This window comes from Mirounga angustirostris, unplaced genomic scaffold (genome assembly GCF_029215605.1).
Source record: "Mirounga angustirostris isolate CCGP_5_RB_7025 unplaced genomic scaffold, mMirAng1.0.hap1 SCAF_8, whole genome shotgun sequence".
Taxonomy (NCBI): domain Eukaryota; kingdom Metazoa; phylum Chordata; class Mammalia; order Carnivora; family Phocidae; genus Mirounga; species Mirounga angustirostris.
This window is the reverse complement of record NW_026991716.1, coordinates 119,795,023-119,820,417: the sequence shown is the minus strand read 5'-3', so window position 1 is coordinate 119,820,417 and position 25,395 is coordinate 119,795,023. Positions and strand designations below refer to the sequence as shown.

The 25,395-nt window shown below is 41.8% G+C and overlaps 1 protein-coding gene across 2 annotated transcripts in view; it reads left to right on the top strand.

Annotated features, from left to right (window-relative positions):
* The first annotated feature begins 284 nt into the window (after positions 1 to 284).
* NHSL1 (NHS like 1) overlaps positions 285 to 25,395 on the top strand; it is a 231,404-nt gene continuing 206,293 nt past the window's right edge. Inside the window, exon 1 of one of the 2 annotated variants that reach the window (XM_064598154.1) lies at positions 285 to 1,383. In XM_064598154.1, coding sequence (XP_064454224.1) covers positions 1,101 to 1,383 — 283 coding nt within the window. In that variant the 5' untranslated portion in view covers positions 285 to 1,100. The remainder of the gene's footprint in view (positions 1,384 to 25,395) is intronic. The other variant, XM_064598156.1, reaches the window with a different exon arrangement.

Here is a 25,395-nt window from a genome sequence, read left to right as displayed (position 1 = left end):
CAGCTGGAGGAGTAAGAGCCACCTTGCTAAGCCCCTCAGAAAAGAGGTCCTCCGAGATTTTATCCCAACTGGGACGGGGACTCCTAGTCGCCTACAGAACCCCTGGCCACTGTGCGATTTCACGACGTTCTCCTTTAGGTCACCCAAGCGGCCAGAAGCCTCGGCCGACTTCCAAGGTGGGGCTGGGAGACCCTCAGAGGCCCCGGGGCGTTCCCTGCGCGGCGGGGCGCGCTCGACTCCACGGCCGCCGCGGGCTGGAGCGCAGGTGAGCGGCCGAGCGGGCTTCGCCGCGCTGTCCCCGGCGCCTCCGCCTCCGCGGCGCCCGCGCTGCGCTCCACCCCTCTCCGCGCCGGGCCCCGGGGGCGGGCGAGGGCTCGGCCCAAACACCGGTGGGCTTCGGAGGGAAGTGGGGCGCCGACGTGGGGCCCCCCCGGGCTGCGCGGCCGTGGCCGCCGCGGCCGGCAGCGCGGAGACGCGGGGCCGCCACCACCCCTCAGGCGCTGGGCGCGGCGGCCGCGAGAGCCGCAGGTGGTTCCCCGGGCCGGCCCTTTTCTCCTCCCCCTTTCCTTTCTTTCGCCTCCCCTCCCTCTCGCCCGGTGTCGGCGGCACTTCCCCCGCTTCCTCCTCCCTCTCCAATCGGGAGGGAGGGAAGGAGCCGCCGGCTCTTTCCTGCCTCTCTGCAAACTTGAGCGGGACTCCCGTCTCCACTCGCCACTGCGGCCACCGCGCCCCGCGCCCGGGAGCTGCTCCTCTGACTTCCTCTCGCCGCGCGGCCCGGGCACCCCGGCGGCGGGAGGACGCCGCTGGGCGCCAGGCAGCCGCGGCTCCGACCCTCCGGAGCCCTTCCCCGCGGCTGCTCGGGCTCCTCTGCCTCGCCGCCCGCCCGCGCGTCCGTCGGTCCGTCCTTCCTGCCCGCCTCGCCTCCTCCCCGCGGCAGGAGCCACCAGGCTGCCCCGCGGCGCCCCGCCGCTGCCAGGACTTTCCTTTGTGTTGGATGCGCCCTCGCGCTCCGCGCCGACGAGGGGCGGACTGAGGGCTGCGCTCGCCCCGGGCGGCCCGCCGCGCCGCGAGCCCGCGTCCCCGTCCCTCCGCCCCCCGCCATGCCCTTCCACCAGAGGACCGTGGAGCCCGCGCGGCTGCGCCGGCCCGAGGCGGCCGGGGCCGCGGGCGCGCCGCTCTTCCGCTCACTGGAGCAGGTCAGCTCGCACGCCCTGGTCTGCCTGCTGGCGCAGCTCGCCGACCTGTCGCGCTGCGCGGGGGACATCTTCGGCGAGCTCGAGGGCCAGGCGGCCACGCTGGGCCGCCGCACCGCCGCGCTGCACCGCCGCCTCGACGCCCTGCACGCCGCCGCCGCGCGCCTCGACCACCGCCGAGTGAAAATCCGTGAGTGGCCGGCGGGTCGGGGGAGGGGAACGAGGCGGGGAGGTGCCGGGCCAGCTGCTCCCTCCCGCCCCCTGGCGGTCTCGGGTCGGCTCTCGGGCCGCCGCGCGGAGCCCCGAACCCCCAGCATCCCCAGCACCCCGCGAGGGTCGGCTTCTCGGGTGGGCACGGCCTGAGCCGGGACGGGGCAGCCGCGCAGGTGGCAGGCGGCGCGGCGCTCTTCGACTCTCGGATTCCGGGGTTCTTGGCCGCCTTGGACGAGTGGGCGCAGTGTGGGAATTGGGCTGGCCCGTCCCACTGTCCGGTCCTTGTCTCTGTCTGTGTGGGAGGCTGAGAGGAGACCCGGGGGCGCTGTAGACAGAGGAGGAGCCAAGGTCGTGGGAAAGGGTCCGGGGGAAGGTAGCCTGTTCGAGAAGCCAGGGTGCGATATAGATAGGGATACAGAATGATTGCAGTTCTGGAGACTCGGCAGGGTCTGTAAAAATCTCTGGGGATCTCAGCAAGCTTTCGGGCTGCTTGTCACCTCTCTGCCTACCGCGTCCGGCGCGCTTACCTGCAAACGAAAGTATGCAGACTTTTAGTTAGGGGTGTGTGTGTGCGTGCGCGCGCGTGTGCTATTTTGCCTTCCCACCGCAGAGCTCTTTGTGATTCACAGGACCTTGACCTTGAGCTCAGACTTTGAATCCCATTGATCTTTGTCTGACCTCGTCCAACCCTGAAAATCAAGTCTATGTCCTGAGGTAGTGATCTCTGCAGCACCCATTTCATTTCAGCAGCTTAACAAGCTCCAGTGAATGAAGTAACTGGAATTTCCTGCTGGCCCAAAGCAGAGAAACTTTCAGAATGATGTTTGTGTGGTTTCTCCCCTTTTTAGTACATGGACTGGGTCATAATTCTAAGTGTGAAGAATAAATTGGAGATGGTTGATGGATTGCAGGGTGTGAGGGGAGGTGTTGGTGAACACACGCCTAGATTTCCGCAGCTCTGAATGAAATACTGTTTCTCTTACAGTCACTTCCTATACAGTCTCAAATAGCTGGTTTCCATTTTTTTCTCATGCTAGAAAAACTTAGCTATATTTTAATTACCTTAAAACCGGAATGTTCAAGTTTTCAGTACTTTAATACTGATGAGATTGTTTGTTGTAATACATCTTTCTCCAGGTTGTGAAGTTATCATGTGATGACTTTACATTTTACATCTCTTTCGTTGTGTTGTCAACAGATCCTTGTAAGTTGTGGACAGTTCCCAACTGGGTAGAGATTACTCCTCTCCCCTCAAAAAATGAGAGGGGAAAAAAATCAAGGTGGTCTCATAAAGATGTTGGACAGAATATATCTATTGACTGTGAATAATGACCTTATGCATCAGGATATACTGTCCTAGTGGAATGTCCTCTCGGTGATGCCTTGTTGCTTCTATGGCTTTTTTGTGTGGAGTGACTGTGTGGGTGAACGAGAATTTCACCCTTGAGGAATGATGTGATGAGGCAGATCTGACTGGTAGGTGAACTGATCTACTGTGGGAATTAAAAAACAAGAAAAACCTCCCTGAAGGTCAAGAACTCCTTTTGCTAGTTTTGTTTTGCATTTAAGCAGTACTTTTCTTTCTCTGTGTACATATGCACCAAATTGATGTCCAAAGCCAAAACTGCCCAAATGCTCTAACTTAACTAAAATTGTCATAGTGACTGATATAACTCTTTTTAAAACTTTCCACAAGTTTCTTTGAATCTTAAATAGCTTTGATTTTATACCAGAAAACCTGGCTCATCATTTTTTTTATGATTGAGAAAGGAGGCTTTTATTGAATATAATTATGTGTGAGAGTAGAAGTGCATGTATAGAGAAGGAAGCCAAACTGTAAACACATTAGTTTTTGTGGCTTTTCACCTTCATGCACTTAATGTTTTTATTGCTAAAAAGCAGTGAAACACCTGTGTATTCATTTTACTTAGCTTCTATTAGGATTAAAAAAAAAACAAAAACAAAAAACAAAAACTGCTTCAAACTTTGTTCCTGAGTGAAAGCTACATTTTGAAATCATTTTGGTACCTTTTTAGGCAGGCCTTCCAAATAACATACTCCATTAGAACGGACATGTAGACTTTTAGACTGGGAGTTGACTGTGAAGGCTATCTACTTCATTAACTTAGCACGAGAGAAAGTTGAGTCCTAGAGAGTTGAAGTGGTGGGCTCCTGGCTTAGCATGGCCTTCTGATTGGCTCACCTGCTTGTCTCACTGGGTATATCCCTTACTTTTAGGATCACATGGGAAATAGGAAAAAAAGTTTAGATACATTCCACAAATAGTCCGAAGTATAACTATGACTGTGAATTTCATTCTTCTTGTCAGATAAACCTTTTAATGAGTCTCCCAAGGAGCAAGTAACAGAATTGAACAGTTTACCAGAAGCCAACTACAGTGGGAGATTATGCCATATTTCCTTGCCTGATGGGTCTCTACCATAATAAAGTGTGTGAGTAGAGCTGTTTTAAAAATATATAGACTTAAAAAAATAAAAATAAAAACATGTAGACTTTATCTTTGTAATAGAGAAACATTTTAGTGCTGTGGGCAATGATTGATTTCATCATGTTTGCCATTCCTCAAAATCTCATAGGTTGATAGTTATCCAACATAAGTTTTTGTCATAATTTGGGGAGAAGGTATATTACTTTTTCTCCTACTTATCCTTTTTATTTTTTTAATGTTCTTAATTTTTAAAAATTTAAGTTCAATTAATTAACATAGTGTAATATTAGTTTCAGAAGTAGAGTTCAGTGATTCATCAGTCTTATATAACACCCAGTGCTCATTACATCCTGTGCCTTCCTTAATGTCCATCACCCAGGTATCCCATTCCCCACCCCCTCCCCTCCAGCAACCCTCAGTTTTTTTCCTGTGATTAAGAGTCTCTTATGGTTTGTCTCCCTCTCTGATTTCATCTTGTTTTATTTTTCCCTCCCTTCCCCTATGCTCCTCTGTTTTGTTTCTTAAATTCCACATACCAATGAGATCATATGATAATGTCTTTCTCTGATTGACTTATTTCACTTAGGATAATACCCTCTGGTTCCATCCACATTGTTGCAAATGGCAAGATTTCAATTTTTTTTGATGGCTGAGTAGTATTCCATTTTGTGTGTGTGTGTGTGTGTGTGTGTGTGTGTGTCTATGTCTATGTCTGAAGGGGCACGTGCACCCTGGATCACTACATTTGTATCTTTGGGGTAAATACCTAGTAGTGTAATTGCTGGGTCTCTCCTACTTATCCTTAAAGACTCCCCTAATACTTTCCCAACAACCCCAGGTTAGAAGGAGTCCTCCTATAGCATCTATTATGGGCCTTCAGTGTCTATCACCACTTTTACCAGCATGGGCTGAAATTGTGTATTCACTTCTGCTCCCCTCTGCTAGATAGCAAGGTGCTTGAGGTCCAGGATGGCTGCATCTTTATTTTTTCAAAGCTCAGAACAGTGCCTAGAATGGGATAGCTCAGTAGATATTTGAACTGAACCAATGTTTGGTTTCTTAGTGGTCAGTGTCAGGAAGAATAACTACAAAAATCTTCAGGAGGGACTGTAATACTGACTGCTACAAATCCACGGGAACAAGACAATAACTTTAAAAACAAATGAAACAGTAAACTTTCTACCTTTTTAAGGTTTTGTGCTGAACCACTAGTATGCTCTTTTCTCTAAAAGTCAAACTGCATTAATTTTGCTACAAGGTTAGTGCTTATTGAAAAGAGTAACAGTAGCTAGAAATGTGGATAGTTATCTCTCAGCTCTGTAAAGATCAAAACAAATTTTCCTATGCAGATATCAATAGACACTCAACCTAAAAGCCTGTTTCATTATTAAGCCCCATGTGATTTGTTTCTTTTTATAATTAATAACACTACACTTATGGAGTGCTTTTATGATTGAGAAAATGTTTTTCATATTCATTATTTGACTCGAAATCAACTGGAAGGCCAGGTTGCATTTTATCTATTTCACAGACAAAGAAATGGAAGTTCTGGAACTAGTAGGTATACATTAGATCAACATGGAGACTTCTGATTTCTTCACCTTAACAACTTCCTGGGTGAATATGAAATGTAATAGTGGAAAACGAAATAGGAAAAAAGATGTTTGCTGGCTTTTCTTCTTTTAGGTCCAGAGAAGCAGAAGGTTTTTCCCCCCTTAGATTGTAGAAATTTTCCAAGTTCAGGGAGCTTTGTTGTGTTGCACAACGGTGGTGGGCCCCATTCACATCTAGTGTATGTGAACTCCCGTGGGGCTGGTGCGGTTCTCAGCCTGGTGAACTTTTTTGTGATGGTCTTGATAGTATACAACTTTTATGGGAGAGATGAATGGTTGCAGGTAGTTGGCTGTGGCAGAAAGACTGGATAGACACCATCTTTGCATAAATAAGATACGAGCTTGTGCAGTGTCTGTGTTAGGCTGATGCTATAGCCTAAAACCGTCAGGATGGTGCTCTGGGTGTCTGGCTGCATTGTCCTACATCCCAACGGACTGCCTCTTGACCCAACCAGAGGGTTGGTTGTCCTGATGTCAGAATATCTTTGCTTCTTCCTCAGAATGAACCTTTTATGAAGGTGCTTGTCAGAGTTCTAAAGACAGAGTGGAGGCTTCACTGCACTTCTAAGAACAGGTAGTATGGTGGTTTTTGTGCCTGCCTGCCGATAAAATGTTTGTATTGCTCGTGAAATTGACTTAAGACTTGCTTTCATTGAAACATACCACATGCTAAGGAGGGTGTTGGTATAGGAATGTGGTCTCCACCCACCTCTAATCCCTGGAGGGCCCCTAAATGTATTGACAGAAACTGAAGGTAGCTGAACAGCCAGATTGCACCTCAGGTTAAGGAGACTGTATGAGGTGAGGCAGTATTTTCTATACTTGCCTGATATTGAGAATTGTCTAGAACTCTTGTTAGAGTTACAGATTTCCAGAACCTTAACAAAGCCTTACTGAGCCAGAGCCTCCAGTATGTTTAACAGATGCCACTGTGTCCTTGGAGAACTTGGAGGAGCATTGAAATAGACATGAAAGCTCATTGGATTGAGAATTGGGAGACTGGAATCTGGCTTCATCACTGCCATTTTCTAATGCAGATCTTGAGCAATTTACTCAGCACCTTAAGGCCTCAGTTTCCTTATCTGTAAAATAGAGACTTTGACCAAAATAATCTTTACTGGCCTTTCCAATTTTGGCATTTTGTGATTCTAATGAGGGGTTACTATTTGATAATATTAGTAGTGAAGATGACCTTGCAAATATGACTTTGATCAATAATCCCTCTCTGATTCTTATGGGATTTAAAAAGTTGTGTGTGTGTGTCTGAAATAAACTCTTCATGACCAAAGGGACTCTTTCAAATCATATTTCACCCACATGGAGTACATGGAGCTTCATGTCTTGAGGGGCTAGGGGGTTCATAGCTTTCCTCCTCATCTTTAAAAAATGCTAACATCATTATGGAAAGAGAATTGTTGCTTAAATGCATTTGCTATATGTCAGATTTCTAAAAGAGAGGTTTTGTTTTGTTTTGTTTTAAATTATGATGGTGTACTCTTTAAGCCTAAACATCAGTTTACTCTTTGGGTCTTGGGTATAATACAATTACCTGGTTCAAAAAGCTACCTACATTTATATTGAAATGTTATTCTAGTGATAGTTTAATTTTCCTCTGTATTAGAGGAAAAGCCAATATGAAAATTTCATCTGTATGTATTGTTTTTGGATTGGGACTAGCAAATGAAAAAAAAATTGAAAAACAAGAAAGATAAATATTTGAGATTTTTCATATTTTAGAAGAACATTCAGAAAATGATGCAGTGTTTTCCTCTGGCTATGATTTTAATGTGTTTTAAAAAAATCAAGTTTTAAGTATAAGATAAAATGATTTATACCTAACTGGGCACCTAGTGATTTTTAAAATCATTTAATTCTGTTTCTCCTCAAATTGGCTTTTATCCTGGGATGAATTATTTCTGCAGGATTTGCAGTTCCAAAGCAAGAGGATGGTGCTGATGGCAGTCTTGACTTCACACATTACCTCTGTGGTCTGCACGTCTCAAAACGCGTACCTTAGCAGTGCCTTGGACAAATGTAGCAGAACAGATGGAGCTTCTGTTTCTGAATGAGGGCTCTTCCGAGCAAAGGCCCTGGAGGTCCCAGCCTCAGTCCCTTGTGGATTAAGTGACATGTCTGTGAATGCATTTAGCATCCCTCAAACAAACAATGACTTTACTGATCCCAGTATCTATGCAGTGGCAGCAGTGGATTTCCAGTTTCTGGCACCAGGCTGACTTTTTGGTGACTTTGTATTGCCCAAGAACACCAACAGCTGCTGTTGGAGCACTTGCTACAGGCCAGACCCCTGAATACAGGAGCCTCCCCTTATCCGCGGGGGTACATTCCAGGACCCATAGTGGATGCCTGAAATCATGGATGGTGCCAAACCCTATATGTACTATGTTTGTTCCTGACATAGTGTTAGACTACTATTGAGCCTCTGAAGATGGATCAGCAGGAGGATGGTCTGCTTCTGAACTGTGGTCACTGCAAGTAACTGAGACCATGGAAAGCTGAACTGCAGGTCAGGGGGGTCTACTGTATGTGCAACAGCTCTACAAGGTGGACACTATTATTATTTCTCTTTGACAGATGATGCAGTTAAGGCACAAATAATTTGCTTACCCACGTTCACAGCTAGTAAGCAATGGAGCTGGTGTCTGGACTAAGGCAGGCTTGTCTCCAGAGCCCGTCCTAACCATTCCGCGATGCTGTCTCTCTTGATATTATGACATTGTGTACTCAGGTGAGGAAAACTGACCCCAAGAAGATGTGGCAAAAGCCTGTCACATAGCTGAGGGAGAAAGCCCCTGGCTTTCGGGCTTTTCCCTTTTCCTTCTCTTTTTGTTTTGAAACCTTTCAAACTACTAGTGGGTGGCCAAGAAATCTGAGACCTGCATCTAAAGTACGTCGCCCGGTGCTTGGCGCATCGCTAACATGTATTTAACACTTCCTGTTGTTGTGTGGATGACGGAGAAGGCCAAGTGAGCATCTGTGTGCACATCGATGTCCATGTATTACCTCAGCCGGCCCAATCCGTGGGAGGCTGCTCAGCTGCGGCCTGCACGGTGAAAGCTGACCAAGTTAGAGGGGAGCTTATGTCCGAGAGAAACATAATTTGAAAACCAGAAGGTTTGGCCCAGAGATCTTAAAGTATATGTCATTCCTGACAGCAGCATGCAAAGGGCTGTTGTTTCTCTTTTCTTCATGGGATGTGAGAGTTGAGGCTTGGGAGAGCGAGCCCATCTCTTGGGGCCTTTATGTATATGTCCTCTTTCTCAGACCCTTGTCACCTCCATTTCCTCCTATCGGAGGAACTGCATACCTGGCTCTGCTCCCACTTTGTTTCCTAGATGTAAGAGCTCCCCCTTTTACCTCAGTTGCCCAGGAGGCTCCCAAGCCTCCGTCTACACCCTACTTCTACCTGATTTCATGTTCCCACTCCGAACTTGAGAGGCCCTGCTCAGACCTCAGCTCTCCTTGGGCATCTTGGAACTCGGCATATGTTAGCACAGTTTCATTTATCTCGTGTTTCCCCCACTTTCTGAATCATCAGATACATTAGGGGATTGTTTAAAAACAGATTCCCGGAGATCCTGGAGATTTTGAGTCATCAAGTCTGGGGTGAGGCCAGGAACATGCCTGGCCAACAAGTACCTCCAGGTGATTCTGATTAACCAAGTTTTGGAAACACCAGTCTATGTGGTGTGTTAGGAATCTTGTCCATGGAGGGTGGCAGGATAGTCTTCCCGTTCATGAAATATAGTTCGGGTTATTCTGCTAGTGCTGAGTTGTGAGGATTACAAGATGAATGCTTTACAGTTTCCTGTGGATGATCAGATATGTAAATAAATATTAAGGAGTAAAGTTAACCATTATTTGTAACATTATTTCTAAAAGAAAATCTGTTCTGAATTCCAAATTGCCCATTTAAATTGGATTTTTAGAAGATCTCTAACTTAAAAGACCTGCCTGTAAGCATGTGGGACAGTGGCCCTTTCTCACATACAAAATACTGATTTTAAATGTTGAGAGCATATTTTGCATACAAACTATATTCTGAAAAAGAAATGTAAACCTTCTGGAATAAGAGTTCTTTTCCTTGTGGGTTGGTGGATTTTTCTTTTTTTAGTAATGCTTTATTTTGACTTATTCTTCTGGAGACAAGAAACTTCCTTCCATGTAGAAAAGCAAAGTGTTGCTTTGGGAGGACAGACAACTGTTTCAGGTCATTCCTGCAGGGATGTCCTCTGTTACACTTTCCTCTATTCCCCGCTCCTTTTCTGATTAAGAGCTGGTAAAGATGTTATCAGTAATATGTAGGGGGGGACTGTGTGGTAATGGGCTGGTTTAAATTGTAGTAACACATGGTAAAATAGAATGGGGGCTTTCTACATGACAGTATTAGCCATCTGATAAAATGTTCTGAGAACCGAGAGACCACCATGTGTAGCAAAGGAAATTGAATTAAGCAGATGCTATGCTATGCAGAATCAAATTATGCCTGATTCTCTTGGCATCTGAGAGCTACTGCTGAGGAACACTGTGGTTTCCCAGCTCATGGTCTGGCTGCTATGACCATCACTGAGGCAAGAGCACTGTCCCGCATCTCTCAGGATCTTCCAGTTGTACTCATTAGCTGGCTCCTGGCATGACCAGTCCAGAAGCTGCAGGCAGCCTAACCCCACAGCCAGTGTTCTTTACCTCTACATTAGATGATGGCCAGGGTTGCTGGAAAATCATGATGCAGCCCGATCATCTTAGCCTAAATTTTCATTTAGTGTACTGAGCAGGCAATACATTTACATTGTTGGGAAAAAAAAAACAGATAAAGAAAGCTGGGCAATGAAGTCTCACTTCTGCTTCTGTCCCCTCTCTGCTTTGTCATCCCCCCCCCCACTAGAATAATCAGTTTTATTAGTTTCTCCTTGTTCTTCCAGAGTTTCTTTATGCAAGTATAAAAATATTATTTAGTGTTATTTTCCTTCCATTTGCCATATGCATAATTTGGGGATTATCCTGTTGCTCCTCTTTATTTGTATACATAATCCAAAGTGATTATTTTAATTATTTTTCTGTATGCCTTTTAGCCAGTTTTTTTCCTATTTGTGAAATTGCACTTCTTTTTTTTTTTTAAAGATTTTATTTTTTTATTAGAGAGAGAGAGTACGTGCTCATGCAAGCATTGGGAGGGGCAGAGGGAGAGAGAATCTCAAGCAGACTTTGCGCCCAGTGGAGCCAGATGAAGGGCTTAATCTCACAACCCAAGATCACCACCTGAGCAGAAACCAACAGTTGGGAGCTCAACTGACTGAGCCACCCAGGCGCCCCAAAATTGCAGTTCTTTTTTGCCAGAAAATGCAGTTGATTTGGTAAAAATGAGATTAATTACCATTGAAATGCAGTGTTAATTTAAGCTCTTTCTTAATTTTTTATATTGCTAATGCTTTGCTTTTAGGTGTATTTTAAATAGGAGCTTCTCAAGAGATGGTTAATCTTTTCCTGTATTAGAAGGAAAAAGGGGGTGCCTGGGTGGCTTAGTCGGTTAAGCGTCTGCCTACAGCTCAGTCATGGTCCCGGAGGCCCAGGATGCAGCCTTGCATTGGGCTCCCTGCTCAGCAGGGAGTCTGCTTCTCCCTGTGTCCCTCACCCCACTCGTGCTCTCTTTCTCTCAAATAAATAAAATCTTAAAAAAAAGGAAAGAAAGAAAACGGGAGAAGGGACTTCTGTTAAATGTCTGTAACAACACAGTATAGGTTGACTTTATTTAAAAGTGGGCATTTTCTGCCTTCTAGCTGGATATCCTGCATGCTAAATGTGAATTACTTCCTGGTTGGGGAGGGGACTATCACCAATATAGAGCTGCATTTGAATTTCAGTGTGGAATGTTTTACTCTGACATAGTGATTTCATTTGCTAAATAGATGCACTTGATCATGAAGTCCGCTTGGGATTTTTATTTCACTGGGTTAGTTCTAACTACCTTGCCTGTAGAGCCCAGTAGAGAATGACATTGACAGACAAGTGAAGGAAGCAGCTATGGTCATTTGAATTATTTTTTTCCCGTTTGTTAACCTGCTTAAGACCAAAGGTTTGTACTGAATTAGTATAGAAATGACTAATTAAAGCATTATTCATGAATGTGGCCTCAGAAACATAACACATCCTACCATGTAAGTTTTGTGTAAATAAAAGTACATTAAAAAAGCTTTAACTCATGGGGGCTCCTGGGTGCTGCAGTCGGTTAAGTGCCAACTCTTGGTTTGGGCTCAGGTCATGATCTCAGGGTTGTGGAATTGAGCCCCATGTGGGGCTTCATGCGGAGTCTGTCTCAGTTTCTCTCTTTCCTTCTCCCTCTGCCCTTTCCTGCCACACGTTCTCTTTCTCTCTCTCTCAAAATAAACAAACCAGTCTTAAAAAAAAGCTTTAACTCTTACAAAGTGTGTCATAAAATAGTTCTGATTATAACATTAATGTATATTCATCATAAAGTTCAACCTGTAAAATGCGGAATATATAAAGAAGAAAAAGTATCATAGCCCAGAGCATGTCGAATTCCTCTCCTTTTTGCTGATGTATCTGTATGAGTCTATACGAATGGCTCTATAGCAACAGATAACATTCTTTTAACAGAACACAGCGCATCACTCTCTATAAATAGTTTTGTGTCCTGATTTTTTAAGACTTAGCTTATATCGTGAGAATTTCCCCCAGGTCATAGACATCCAGAGACTGTCTTAAAGAGAAGAGGATCTCTTACTTTGCGTTGGCTCCCCAGTGAAGTCCTTTTGATGTTCTCTGGAGTCTGTTTACACAAGAGTTATCATGTGGACCGAAGTTTGTTATCTTCTGGGGCTTCCTAGGGTTTCTCCTCTGTGTTATTTATGAACCTTTAAATTGCACTCATAAGGTAGCATTTAGGAGAAGATGTGCTGGAATTCTACAGTCCAGTAGATCGCTAAGTCTTTGTCATTATCCCCTTTCTGGACAAATTAACCCTATTTTATACCAAGGTTGTTGACCCACAATGACCGTTCTCTTTCTCTTTACAGTGAATAGGTCATTGAGTCAAAAGATGGTTGTGTCCTTTCCTTACTGGTATTTTAGTTGAGTAGTGTGCCTGTTTGCTAATAAATTATGTTGCCTTTTTTTTTTTTTTTGTAGGAGAAGTTACATTTCTCTTTTTCCTTTAAAAAACAAATAAGCATTTCCCTTCCCCCTCCACCAAAATGTCAATCAGACATCTGTCTCTAGGTTTCTCACCTCGGTTCTTGCAACATACGGGGTCTGTTTAGATTTAGCTCAACAAGTTTTAAAAACAAAGATCTGTTACCTATCTCTTGCTGCAACTTTGGCTCTCGTTTTGTGGCAAGATGAGGATTAAGCTTGCTCCGTTTATTTTAAATATTGGGTGGTTTAATTGAAAAATTAATAGTCTATAGAAACATCGAGGAACTGGGCAAATTCACCCATGGTAATGGTGGCAGGGAATGGAGGCATGAAAGGGGGTGGAAGAAATGTCTTTGCCATTAGTAAATTTTACATAATCTAAATGTATTGCTTGCAAATTGCAAGGTCTGCTCAATAAAAATAATTCATATTAACATTTATGGGATAACATTTATAGCTGTCATTTATGGGATACTTACTATGTGCCAGTTTCATTTAATCCTCATAAAAACTGTATGAGAGACATAGTACCACCCCCCATTTATTGATTTTACTGAGTGGCTACAGAGAGGTCAAGTAATTTGCCCAAGGTCACACACTGGTAAATGGTAGAGACAAAATAAGGAATAGGTGAGTTCTGTGTTTAACACTTTATTTGAATAATTGTAATTATTTTTTGTGAATTTTTAAGTTCATTTTAATATTGAAAAATTTCTCAGTTTGGCTAGGAGTTGGTCAGTATTTTCTGTTTTATTCTTGTTATTTTAAATCACTGTGCCCATTGGCATGACCTGTGGAGGTGAATTAGTAGCTCATGTGATAGTGCTGATGTGAACCCGTAGAGAACTAATCAAGTTTATTTGGTTCTTTGAGCTGCACTGATGAAAGGTACATTAGTCTCTAATATAAAGTCCTTTTGTGAATGTTTCCCATCATTCTGGCTTCTTTTCCTTTGCCAGACATTCATGATCAGTGTCAGAAGACAGGTGATGTAGGAATGAAATTCCATCTCTGGCTTATTTTGATTTGATATGTTAGGGGAAACTTCTCTTTCCTGCTCTCCCCAAGCTTGCTGTCTTTAAAGGCTGTGTTGCTGTAATGCGCTCTCTCAAGCCTGTACCTCAAGGACGTTGTTTAGTTTACTTGTTAGTGATGGAGGATAAGAGAAGCTGTGATGAGACGAGGTGGCCTTTCCTCAACTCTCTAGAACATTTACCTTTGTTGACAGAAAATACCTTCAACTATGTGGTGCTTCCTGGTGACGCCAGCCAAGAATTTAACTTAGATCATCAGTTCTCAAAGTGTGATTCCTGGGTCGGCATCATCGGCGTCTCTGAGGAATTTGCTAGAAATGCAAAATCTTGGCCCCACACCAAACCTCCTCTATCAGAATCCGTGGGGATAGGCACAGCAGTCTGCATATACCAGCCCTCCAGGTGGTTCTGATGGTGACGTTTGAGAACCACCATCTGCAGAGCCAGAGAGGTGAATCTGCTTAGAGACCTACCACCTTTGCTGAGCTGTGGGCCATGAGTGGGGCTGCCAAAGCTCAGTTCCCAGAGGCTTCTTTAGAAGCTGGACCATATGGTCTAGGACAGTATGGGTTTATGAACTAATGCTTCATTACCGTACAACAATGAGAGTCTTGCTTTAAGAGTCTTTGAATCCCTGCCAATTTGTGCTTTAGAGGCCCACTTGGTAGTGGGCCTTCACCATTTGGAGATTAGTAACCTGGCCCTGGGCTTGTTTGTCATCCTCAGGGCTAAAGGCAGCCTCTCTGATTTCCCTTTCCCTAGGAACTTTAAACAACATCCAGAAAGTAGGGAGGCGACTCACCACAATCACAGGGTAGGGGCATACTTTCTAAAACAAAATCTGAGGAGAGAGGATTATTCTCCCTAAATACTGATTATATAAAACCCCCATTTTGATATTTTAGTGAGTGTCTCCTAGAGGATGTAACTAGGAAAACTTTAGGCAGACATGGGAAATCTTAATTGTGGATGGGACATACACGTTTGAATAAACATGAGAAGAATATGCAAGCATGAATGTACTGAGTGGTTGATTCTGGTAGCAGAATCCTGCTTGGCTTTACGTGATATGATTCAGCTTTTCATTCTATGTAATCTGCTCATAAAGTAGCTGTTAGTACAGTATAATCCATTGTAATTTGGAGAAGTGAGAGATAATTGAAGCAGTTTGATAAAAGGCAGCAGAACATGGTGGTTTAGAGACAATATTTACTGGCTGTGTGACCCTGCACAAATTACATAACCTTTCTGTGCTTAAGATATTTTCCTCTATAAAATCGGCACTGTACTAACGGTTGTGCATATAAAATGACATATTTAGAACAGTGGCTGGCCCATAACAAACAGTAAATATTAGCTGATAGATACTTTGGACTGGCCCTTATTATTTTTAAAACATTATTTTTGCTTATTTTTTTCCTGAGCGTGTTTTAAAATCTAGACGTAAATAAAGTCAAGACATTGGAATAAAGGATTGGACTTAATTATTTGGTTGAGCTCTTAAAATTTCCTAATGACTGTGTTTGTGTTCTGGTTAAGTGAGTTTTCTAGATAGCTGATGGCTAGCTTTGATAATTGGACATAATGTGGGAGTTAAAGATCATTGTTGATCATTGTTGACATCTTGATAATTCCGTTCTGAGAGTCTAGAATATTGGATTAAGTTTATTGAGCATGTTCTCTAAAAATGGTGTTTTGGTTACATCTCTGATAACGAGTTTGTTTTGATGTTATTTTCCTCTTTTCAGATTGCGATCAGATAAAATCAAGTTAGGGGTTTTGGTTTGTTGGTTTTATTACACATGTAATCTCTAATTTAGAAACTTGTCAAGTTACAAAAGTTAATTTGTAAGTTGTTTTAAACTTACAAATACATTTCCTCTTATAAACCATGTTTCCAAAGCATGACCAGGCACAGGGCAGTCCTCGCAAAGCCTGTTCATCCTGAATATAGATACCCAGACATGTAGTGCTACACGCCCTAATCATCATAGAAGAATTTTCTACGGCAAAATGGATTATAAATGACGGCCAGGATACAAGATCACATTTTTCTGTCCTCCCGACCCCTTCCCTAAGCTGTGTGACCCTGGTTTCATGTATAACGTAAATGATTTAGATCAGGCCTCCAGATTCCTTGTTTAGGGGGAGGTGGACTTCATGATTTCATGATAGCAGGATATGTGAGGATTTCATGATGCAGGATAACCCTCAGGAAGTAAGGGATAGGAGTGTTCCCAAGGAGTGTGGGTGCATGAGACTGAGCACTTTAGACCCTGTGCTCAGCCAGAATGTTGGCTGGGGACATTGATTCCAGGTAACAGCTCCAGGCCTGTGGAGGGAAGGTGAACTACCAGCAGCCTGCTGGTTCATGTGGGGCAATTGGCAAGTATATGCAGAGTGTTTATATCTGTTTGTAAGTAAGAAGCTACTTGTCTTGCCTCTTTTAATTTTTTTCTAGGAGTGTTTAAATGGATAAGGGTGAGTAGTTTTATCAGTTTGAAAAGCCCACTTAATTTTTTTTCCTTTTACTTACCTCTCTTTTATATGGGCATGCATTTACATTTGATTTCTGTTCAAAGACTGTGGTTTTGTTTTTTTTTTTAAGCAAACAACATGCAAAGCATTAAAGATCCTTTCCACTTCCCCAGTGCATTCTCTGTAAAAGGATCTGAATTGTTTATAGAATCCAGCAAGCTTTTGGTAAAGTACATGTTTTTAATTCATGTTGAACATGTAAAGAAAAGACTGACTTGAGCTTGTTAAAAATTATTCCTGTCAAGTCCCATGTAGCTTCACATGTCAAACAGGACATGAAAATGCTTTCCCCAAGTGGCCATGTCTTAACAGTTTATGTTCTTCAGGGAGTTCCTTGGAAGGAATTAAATTCTGGGAGGTCACATTTTTCTTTCAAGTTCGATTTCCAAAGTGAAAATGAACTTCTGTTTTTTAACTTGAACTTTGAAAAAAAATTCAATGAAGAGCTTTGAGAACTGTGGGATGATTGTGTTCTATGGAAGTGGGCTTCCCCATCTCTGTAGCCAGAAATGAATCTTGACAGTTTTCTTTGTAGCTGTAAAAATGAAGAGAGAAAGGGAAGAAGAGGTAAAAAGTGCTGAGTCTGGGAAACTATTCTGGTTACTTAAATCTTAGCTACATAAGTGTCTGTTTATATTAATGGGGCAGGACCAAATAACAATAGTCTTTTTTCCCTAGTTAAATATTTCCCCACTGAGAAATCACTTTGCAAATTCCTCAGGCTCTCTCATTGAAAACATATGAATAGCTAAAATTGAATATTTAGCATAATTAAGAAATAGACAGTTTTTACTGTATTCCAATCATAGTGGCATATTTGGTTATTGAATTTTTACCTGATTATTTGGGCTAGTGCAAAAGAGGTAATAATCTAGAAATATTTTTACTGTGCTATGTCCTTTATGTTTTGAGAGTCATAACAGAGTACTTTAGGTTGATCCATGGTCATATCTGTTTTAGAAAGAATTAGAAAGTGTTCTAAATTACCTATTGTGTCTCTTTTGTTCAGGTTTTGGTTTTTTTTTTACCCATTTCATATTAGAAATAGACATATCACCTCTCAGGTGGCATTGTGGATCTAGACCAAGCTAAAGTATCCTTTTCATATATGGTGGTTTTTAGTTTCCTGGCTAGAGATAATAATTAAATAGTTTAATTTTTAAGTTTTATTGTTGAGGGGTGGGTGGTCAGGAGTATAACTATGAGGGGAAAGAAAAATAAGAAGGAGGCAGTGATAAAATTCTTCATTGCCTAATAGTTACTGCAGTACTTCTAAAGGTAATGTATTGTCCTTAGCATTCACTAAGATGTCACCCCTATAGGACAGTTAAACCACCTGCTTTGACTTTTCCCTAATGGCTGTAGAGGATTTATGGTGATTCATTTCATACCGTATACTTTTCCCTTGATGATGAGCTGGCTTTATGGCCATGAAATGAGCAGGTAGGTTGGCTAGAGTGGAAAACCTCTGGACATGGATAGTCATTTAAAATTTTTAGCTGATTTTTTAAATTTACTTCAATATATTTAAACGTCATGCTGGCTTTGCTATTTCATGTTTCTGTAGTCTTAGGTATTGTCTGTTGACTTCTCAAGGTGAAAATTTAGCTTCTTTTGCTTCCCTCCATCTGACCCCTGCCAAACATGTTTACCTCCTCTCCCCAATTCCCCCCCACCCACCCACCACCCCGGACACTTATATTGTAGTTTTTCAGCGTTCAGTTTTTATTTACAATGTTACGACAGCATACACTGTTCAGAGCGGAGCTATATAATCAAACATGATTACTTGTCCTTTACTGTATGCCTTCTGTTTTCCCTGGCAATAATACCAGCCCTTTTTGGTGTGTGTGTGTTTATGTGTTTGTTATTATTTAAACTTCAAACTCTACTCTATCCACATTTCTTTTTACCTTAAAAATTCTACTAATTTCCTCTTTTTTGAATAAGCTTATCTCCCAGAGCTTTCTGATCTAAATCAATGTAGGATGATTTTTCTTTGTGGCTAGTGCCTGTCACTCTGTCCTTCACTATCATTCTAGAGATTTCTTCTCTTTTTTGATGCCTGTCTCCTGTAACACGTTCTTCTTGGTTTAGTCCTTCATTTTGGTGGACCTCTACTTCTGGTCCTATCTTAAGAAATATTGTAGAACACGCAAATTTTTTGCTTGTCTGTCTTCTCATTTGATTGATAGTTTTTCTGGGTAAGGAATTCTAGGTTAAAAATCTTTTGCTTTTTCTATTTTGAAGATACTGCTTTTAGTTCTTTCGGTCTTTAGTTTTCTAATGTTAGTGTTAAGAAGCTCAAGACATTCTGATTCCTGATCCTTTATGTGTAACTTCCTTTTCCTCTCTAAAAGATTTACAGTCACTTTAATCCCAGTATTCCAAAATCTCAGTGATGTCCTTTGGTGTGTATGTGTGTATGTTTAATTAATGTTGTTGGATACTTGATGAATCTAGAAGATCTTTTGCTTTAGTTTTGAGAGAAGTTTTTGAATTAATTTTTAATTCCTCTCCTTAATTTTCTCTCTTCTTTGTAATTTCAGATGTTAGATTTTCTGGACCAGTCTTCCAACTTTATCTTTTCTCTATGCTTTTCCATCTCATGTCTTGTTTTACCTTGTGAGATATTTCTTATTCTTGTAGCCCTTCCATTGAGCTTTTCATTTTTGCTATCAGGTTTTTAATTTCCAATTTTGTGTGTGTGTGTGTGTGTGTGTGTGTGTGTTGTGAGTGCCCCTTTATATAACACCCTGCTCTTAATTCATTGATGTACTGTCTCTTCTTATCTCTTTGAGAATATTAGTAAGGTTTATAAGTTTTATTCACCTTAACAATGTTTATTCCAAGTTGTTTTTTTCTGTTTTGGTCTCTTTTATTTTAGTGATTTTCCTGAGATGTATGGTAATCTTTGGTTATCTACTTATTTATAAGTGGGGGGATGAAAGGCCAATTGGAGGGTCTGAGGGTTTGGATAGAGCTTGTTGATTGGGTGGGCAGATTTTGTGTGGGATCCTTGTCAGTAACTTTAGATCACTGTAGCCTTGTCAGATTCTCCAGAGAAAACTCATCTAATCTCTTAGCTGGAGGGTAAGTCGTAGCTATTAGCTTTCCTGGGACTGTGTGGAAAGAAGGCCAGGTATCTCCACATTCAGAATGCCTCTGTTTACTTAATCCCTCTGCTTTTGGTAGGTTCTCAACTGTGCCTTGTATTCTCAAGCCAGAAACCCTCTGTTTTAACCTCTTTTGAGAATTAACCTCCAGGCTTCTGCTAGGGTGTGTGAGGGGCGGTCACTGGTGACTTGGAGTGGGATGGGGGATGTAGCGTTCAGACTGCATAAGCAATTTCCAGCCAATCCTTATTTTAACTGTTACCCCCTTCCCAAGAAAATCAGTTCACTTCTACTTCCGGAAGCACTTGCCATGACCCATTCTGAGCTTTGAGAACTCCGCAGTGTAAATTGAGTAGGTTCTTAGTTTTCTTCCAAGCTGGTTTAGGATTGGCTTTATTAAGTCTCCAGTCAGGTACTGCTCAACTTGTTTCCTATTCCAGCTTCCAAAATTTTTCTCATTACCTCTTCCATTTTCTCCATCTTCTTAAAATAATTCCTTTGTTGTAGTTTTAGTGGGGCTTTGAGAGGGATCTAGATTTGAAGCTTGTGTTCATTTCACTCCCTGTGCCTAGAGCCCCTGGATGCTTTTTATGTGTATGCCCGTCTTCTCAAACAGAACACCTTTCCCTCACACTTCCTCCCTCTTCCCTGTTCTCTCGGGGTTACTGCCATTCTTCTTGTCGCCAGACCAGACCGTAAGGGTCAGCTTTGACTTTTTATTTCCCTTCTTTCCCCCATCATATAGTGAAGCAGTGAGCAATTTCTCTCTGAACAAGGTCTCCCTTATTTGTAGTATGAGTCATGGGGCCGCCACATTCATGGGAAGGACCATAAAAGTAGCAGAGTAGACAGGGGCTTAACAGCCTGTCCTGGTGAGCCTCAATCCATTCTTAAACTGGGGGTCATGTCTGTTCCAGGAGAGGTGAGGGGGGACCTGCGTCTTCAGGTTGTCTCATTTTTTCTTCAGGGGTAGGTGATGTCTTCTGGGTTGGGTGGGCACTCTCCTTGATAGAAGGAGAAAAAAAAAAGCCTGTTTTTTTGGAGGGCAGTTTTACCATGTCATCACCAAGACTAGTGAACCACTCATAGCATTTCTGACACCAACTGTGTGGGTATTCCCCTTTCATTGAGTAATTCTGACACGAACCACCTGGAGCTGGTGGAGACCCCACAGGTCAAAGGCTCAGGCCCAAAAGACTGTCCCCCTCTTCAGATGTCCGCTGCAAGTCCCAGGTTGTCACCCATATTTCTTACCAACTGGCTGTAAATCGGGAATTCTCACAACCCTTTCCTCCAGTTTGAGAATTTGCTATAAACTCACAGAATTCAAGGCAATGCTTACTTAATGTGAATTGGTTTATTATAAAGGATATAAGAAAGGATATGGATGAAGAGCCACACATGGAGAGCACAGCAGCTTCTGTCCCCGAGGAGTTGTGGTATACTACCTTCCTGGGACGTGGGTGTGTTTATCAGCCAGAAGCTCCAAACCCCATCTTTGAGGGTTTCTAATGGAGGGTCCATCACATTGGCATAGCTGATGAAATCATTGGCCATTGTTGGTTGAACTCAATCCCCAACCCCCCAATGTCTTCCCCAGAGGTTGGGGTGGGAGTGAGAGTGGGTGGGGCTGAAAGTTCTAACCCTCTAATCATGTGGTTGGTAACCAGCCCCTGTCACCTAAAGTCACCTGATTAACATAAATTCAGGTATGGTTGAAAGGGGTTTGCTGTGAATAACAAAGATCATCCTATCACCTTTGCCACTCAGAAAATTCCAAGGTCCTGGAAGCTCTGTGCCAGGAACCAAGACCATATACATATATATTTCTTATATCACAATATCATAACTAGAGACAGGTCCCAATATTATACTTACCAGCTCTTATCTTTTTGGGGCCACATCATTTCAGTAGTCTTTAAGAATTTTCCCTCTTCAGGTGGCGCCTGGGTGGCTCAGTCGTTAAGCGTCTGCCTTCAGCTCAGGTCATGATCCCAGGGTTCTGGGATCGAGCCCCGCATCGGGCTCCTTGCTCCACGGGAGGCCTGCTTCTCCCTCTGCTGCTCCCCTTGCTTCTGTTCCCTCTCTCCCTGCCTCTCTCTCTGTCAAATAAATAAATAAAATCTTAAAAAAAAAATAATAATTTTCCCTCTTCTATCATTCCTTGGTTTGTCAAATCACCTTGTGCTTTGCTTCCAAATGAAAGTTCCTGAAATAGTCATCCTTATAATTTTTTTCTATTGAAGTGTAGTTGACAACAATGTTATATTAGTTTCAGGTATAGAACATAGTGATTTGACATTTATATACATTATGAAATGCTTACTGTAAGTCTAGTTACTATCTGTGACCATATGAAGTTATTGACTATATTCCCTATGCTACATATTACATCCCTGTAATTTATTTATAACTTGAAGTTTATGCCTCTTAATTCTCTTCACCTATTTTGCCTATCCCCCACCCACTTCTGATAACCATCAGTTCAGTGTTTTATGAGTATTTCTGTTTTGTTTCGTTATTTGTTTTGTTTTTTTAGGTTCCACACATAAAGAAATCGTAAGGTATTTGTCTTTCTCTGATTTGTTTCACTTAGCATAATGCTAAGTTTTTTTTATTTGCCCTCTAGTGTCCATCCCTGTTGTCTCAAATAGCAGTTTCATTATTTTCTTTATGGCTGAATAATATTCCATTGTATATACATACCACATGTGTATTCATTCATCTGCTAATGGACACTTAGTTGCTTGCATATCTTGGCTATTGTAAATAATGCTACAGTGAACACAGGAGTGCATACATCTTTTCAAATTAATGTTTTCCTTTTCTCTGGATTAAATACCCAGAAGTGGAATTGCTGTATCATATGATATTTCTATCTTTAATTTTTTGAGGAACTTCCATATTGCTAAAACAGTCTTTATGTCACTTCTTTGTTGAAAACTCATCACCTATAAATTAAAGTCTAAAGTCTTGACATACAGGGTGCTTTGTAATCTAATGTATGACTTCCCATAGTCAACAGATGGCCTTCTCAGTTCCCTTTGCTGGCTGTATGACCTGGGCCATGTCCCATCGCCTGTCCTGGTTTCCTCTTCTGCAACATGGAAAGATTGTGATGTCCAGCTTCTAGAGTTGGGTAATGATCAAATGAGATAAATCTTTTTTTTATTAAGATTTTATTTATTTGAGAGAGAGAGAGAGAGAAGAACGAGAGAGAACACGAGAGGGTGAGGGACAGAGGGAGAGGGAAAAGCAGACACCCTGCTGAGCAGGGAGCCCAGTGCAGGGCTTGATCCCAGGATCATGACCTGAGCCCAAGTCAGGGTCACCTGATGCCTGCAAATGAGATAAGTCTTAGGAAAAAAATTTATGAGCTAGAAGTTATCTAACTTACTTTTTATTCATGTTATTAAATGTCTAGGTTTATGTCCTATTTTTTTTTTCTGGCATTAACCACTTTTTTCCCAAGCTAGGCTAGTTTGTCACAGTTCTCTGACTATAACTTGCTCATTTTTACCCCACGTCTTTTGTTTCTGCCATTCTAATATTGACAAATAACTAGATTAGTGGTCAGTTGTTTAAGACTGACTTCTGCCCTGGCTGGTCAGGGCCTGAAGTGTGGTGTCTGTGCTGAGAATATTGCTGAATGTTAGAATGATGCTTCTAGTTATATTTGATCCTAGAATGATCTGTCTTTTCTTCTCTTATGTATCTGAAATTGTACCTGTATTTCTGAGCTGAGTTCAAGATACCTTTCTTTCTAAATGTCTTTCTTTTCTACTTAAGTAATAATAAAAATTAGGGAATGGTTTGCTTTACTGTTATATATATCTCTGGAGTCCAGTTAAAATATAAACTCAGGAGTGGGAGCTGCCTTGTGCTTTGTAACATTCTTTTTATTTATTTTTTAAAAAAGGTTTTATTTACTTATTTGTGAGAGAGACAGACAGAGGGGACAGACAGAGGGAGCACGAGTTGGGGGGAGGGCAGAGGGAGAGGAAAAGGGATAAGCAGACTCCACGCTGAGTGCAGAGCCTGACATGGGGCTCTATCCCAGGACCCTGCGATCATGGCCTGAGCCAAAGGCAGATGCTTAACCAACTGAGCCACCCAGGTGCCCCTAAACATTCTTTATATGCACATACAAATATTCAGACAGAGCGAGTATCAGTGGATGTGGTTGGAAGAGTGTTGGAATTTTGAAGATTTCACGTTCTAGTGTATGACACTATGATCCTTGGGAAAGTTATGTCACCTCTCCAGGCCTCAGTTTCCTCATTTGAAATGTAGGTGAATGAAATTACATGATCTCTAGAATCCAAAGTAAAAGAAGAGGTGTTTTTTGTTTTCATTTTTTGGGGATTTGTTTAAAAATTACTAAGTAGCTGCACAAATTGTGATAGTCTGAACTGTCGTCAGATAGAATGGATGATAGGGCAAGAATTGAATTTCTGGTGACTTCATTACACAGTATGACTTTGGTCACTGAATGCAGTCAACACTTTTCTCTGTTTGGGATAATAAAAGGGAATTATATTTTCCTTGGAGTTGGCTTAAACTCGAGACTGTCCTTGCTGGTTTAATATTTGGCATATATATCCCCTATAAAGAGTTCTTCCTGAGTGGTCCTAAGTTTTTCACATAGTCTGTAAGAAAGATATTATAATTTTTTTTTTCTGATTTCAGAGGAAGAATTAAATATTAACTGCTAAAATTGTGGAACTATATAATAATGAGCTTTCTTCATAGTCCTCTTTCCCAGTTATCTACTATTGGCAGTCAGTGTATAACAGGTTTTGAAAATCATGGATGTTTTTCAGTTGCCAATACCTCATTTGATAGTTCCCTTTCTAAATTAATGTTAATGACTATATAGAAAGGCTATGAAAGTAAAGATAATGAATAAAGTAAGGATATATCCTTTGAGCAGACAGTTAAAGACTCTAAAATTCCTTCTGTTAGCTGCTCTGCATTTGACTTATTTGGGATTTGGTGAGTGAATGAAATTGTAGAAGAGACTGAAAACACTGTGGTTGACCAAACATTGACATTTCATCCTGCCTCCCCCACCCCCCGTTCTGTAGAATACTGTCCCGAGTATATGCATTTCCATTCAGTCCTTTTTAAGAGAAATTATGTTGTGTTGAGTGATGGTCATGCTATCCTCCTTCATTTTTTTTCTATACAGCAGAACAGAGGCTTCACTTGGATGATTTTTTGCATTATCTCAGGTTATGACATAACATGAAAATCCCAAATTTTGGTGTAGACTAGAAAGCAGTTCTTCGTGTTAAAATTTTGTTATTTCAAGCTATCTTTTAACAATGCCAAAGGTTCCTTTATTGTTTTTTTGATTCTCTCTTTCCTTTTGTTTACCTCATCTTGACCTGTTGTAGAAAGGAATATTCTTTAATTTCAGTGAGAAGGACATTGTTATATGGCAGGTTGTACCTTTTACTGTCCTGCCAAAAGCCTTCAACCGAAGAATTGATGTTGTAAACTGTTATTGGACTTTAAACTCAGAAACAGCCCAGGAATAGGTATTTTAAAGTTCTACTTTGGATTTTCTTGTTAGGCTTGTGCTATGAATTAAGTTCAGAAATGGGACTCAGTTGTTGCTGCATTTAGAGCTCTGACTGGGGTTGCTGTTCTATCTACTTCTTTGCCTTTGGGAAGAAATTGCCCCAATATTATAGGGATATTGAGAGCAGTAGTAGTGATGGCCGCATATTTTCCCATGGAACACAGCTCTGGAACACTAATAATTGCAAATAGAAAGATGCAATTTGACATTTAGAAAAAACCTCACAAAAATAATTCTGAACATTGCAGTTTCGAAAGCATTCTTTTTATGATAGCCATGTTGAGAGAGTGAATATTTAAGCTAGTGTTGCTGGTATTGCTAAAAACATCGGTGAATTTTTAAAAAATTGAATCTGGAATCTGTTAGCATGTTGATATTTTTGGTTTCTCTGCATGTATTTTGGTTTGTGTACATCTCCTATTGATAGACATTTGGGTTGTTTTTCAATGCCATGCTTTTCAAGCCATGATACAGCAAAAATC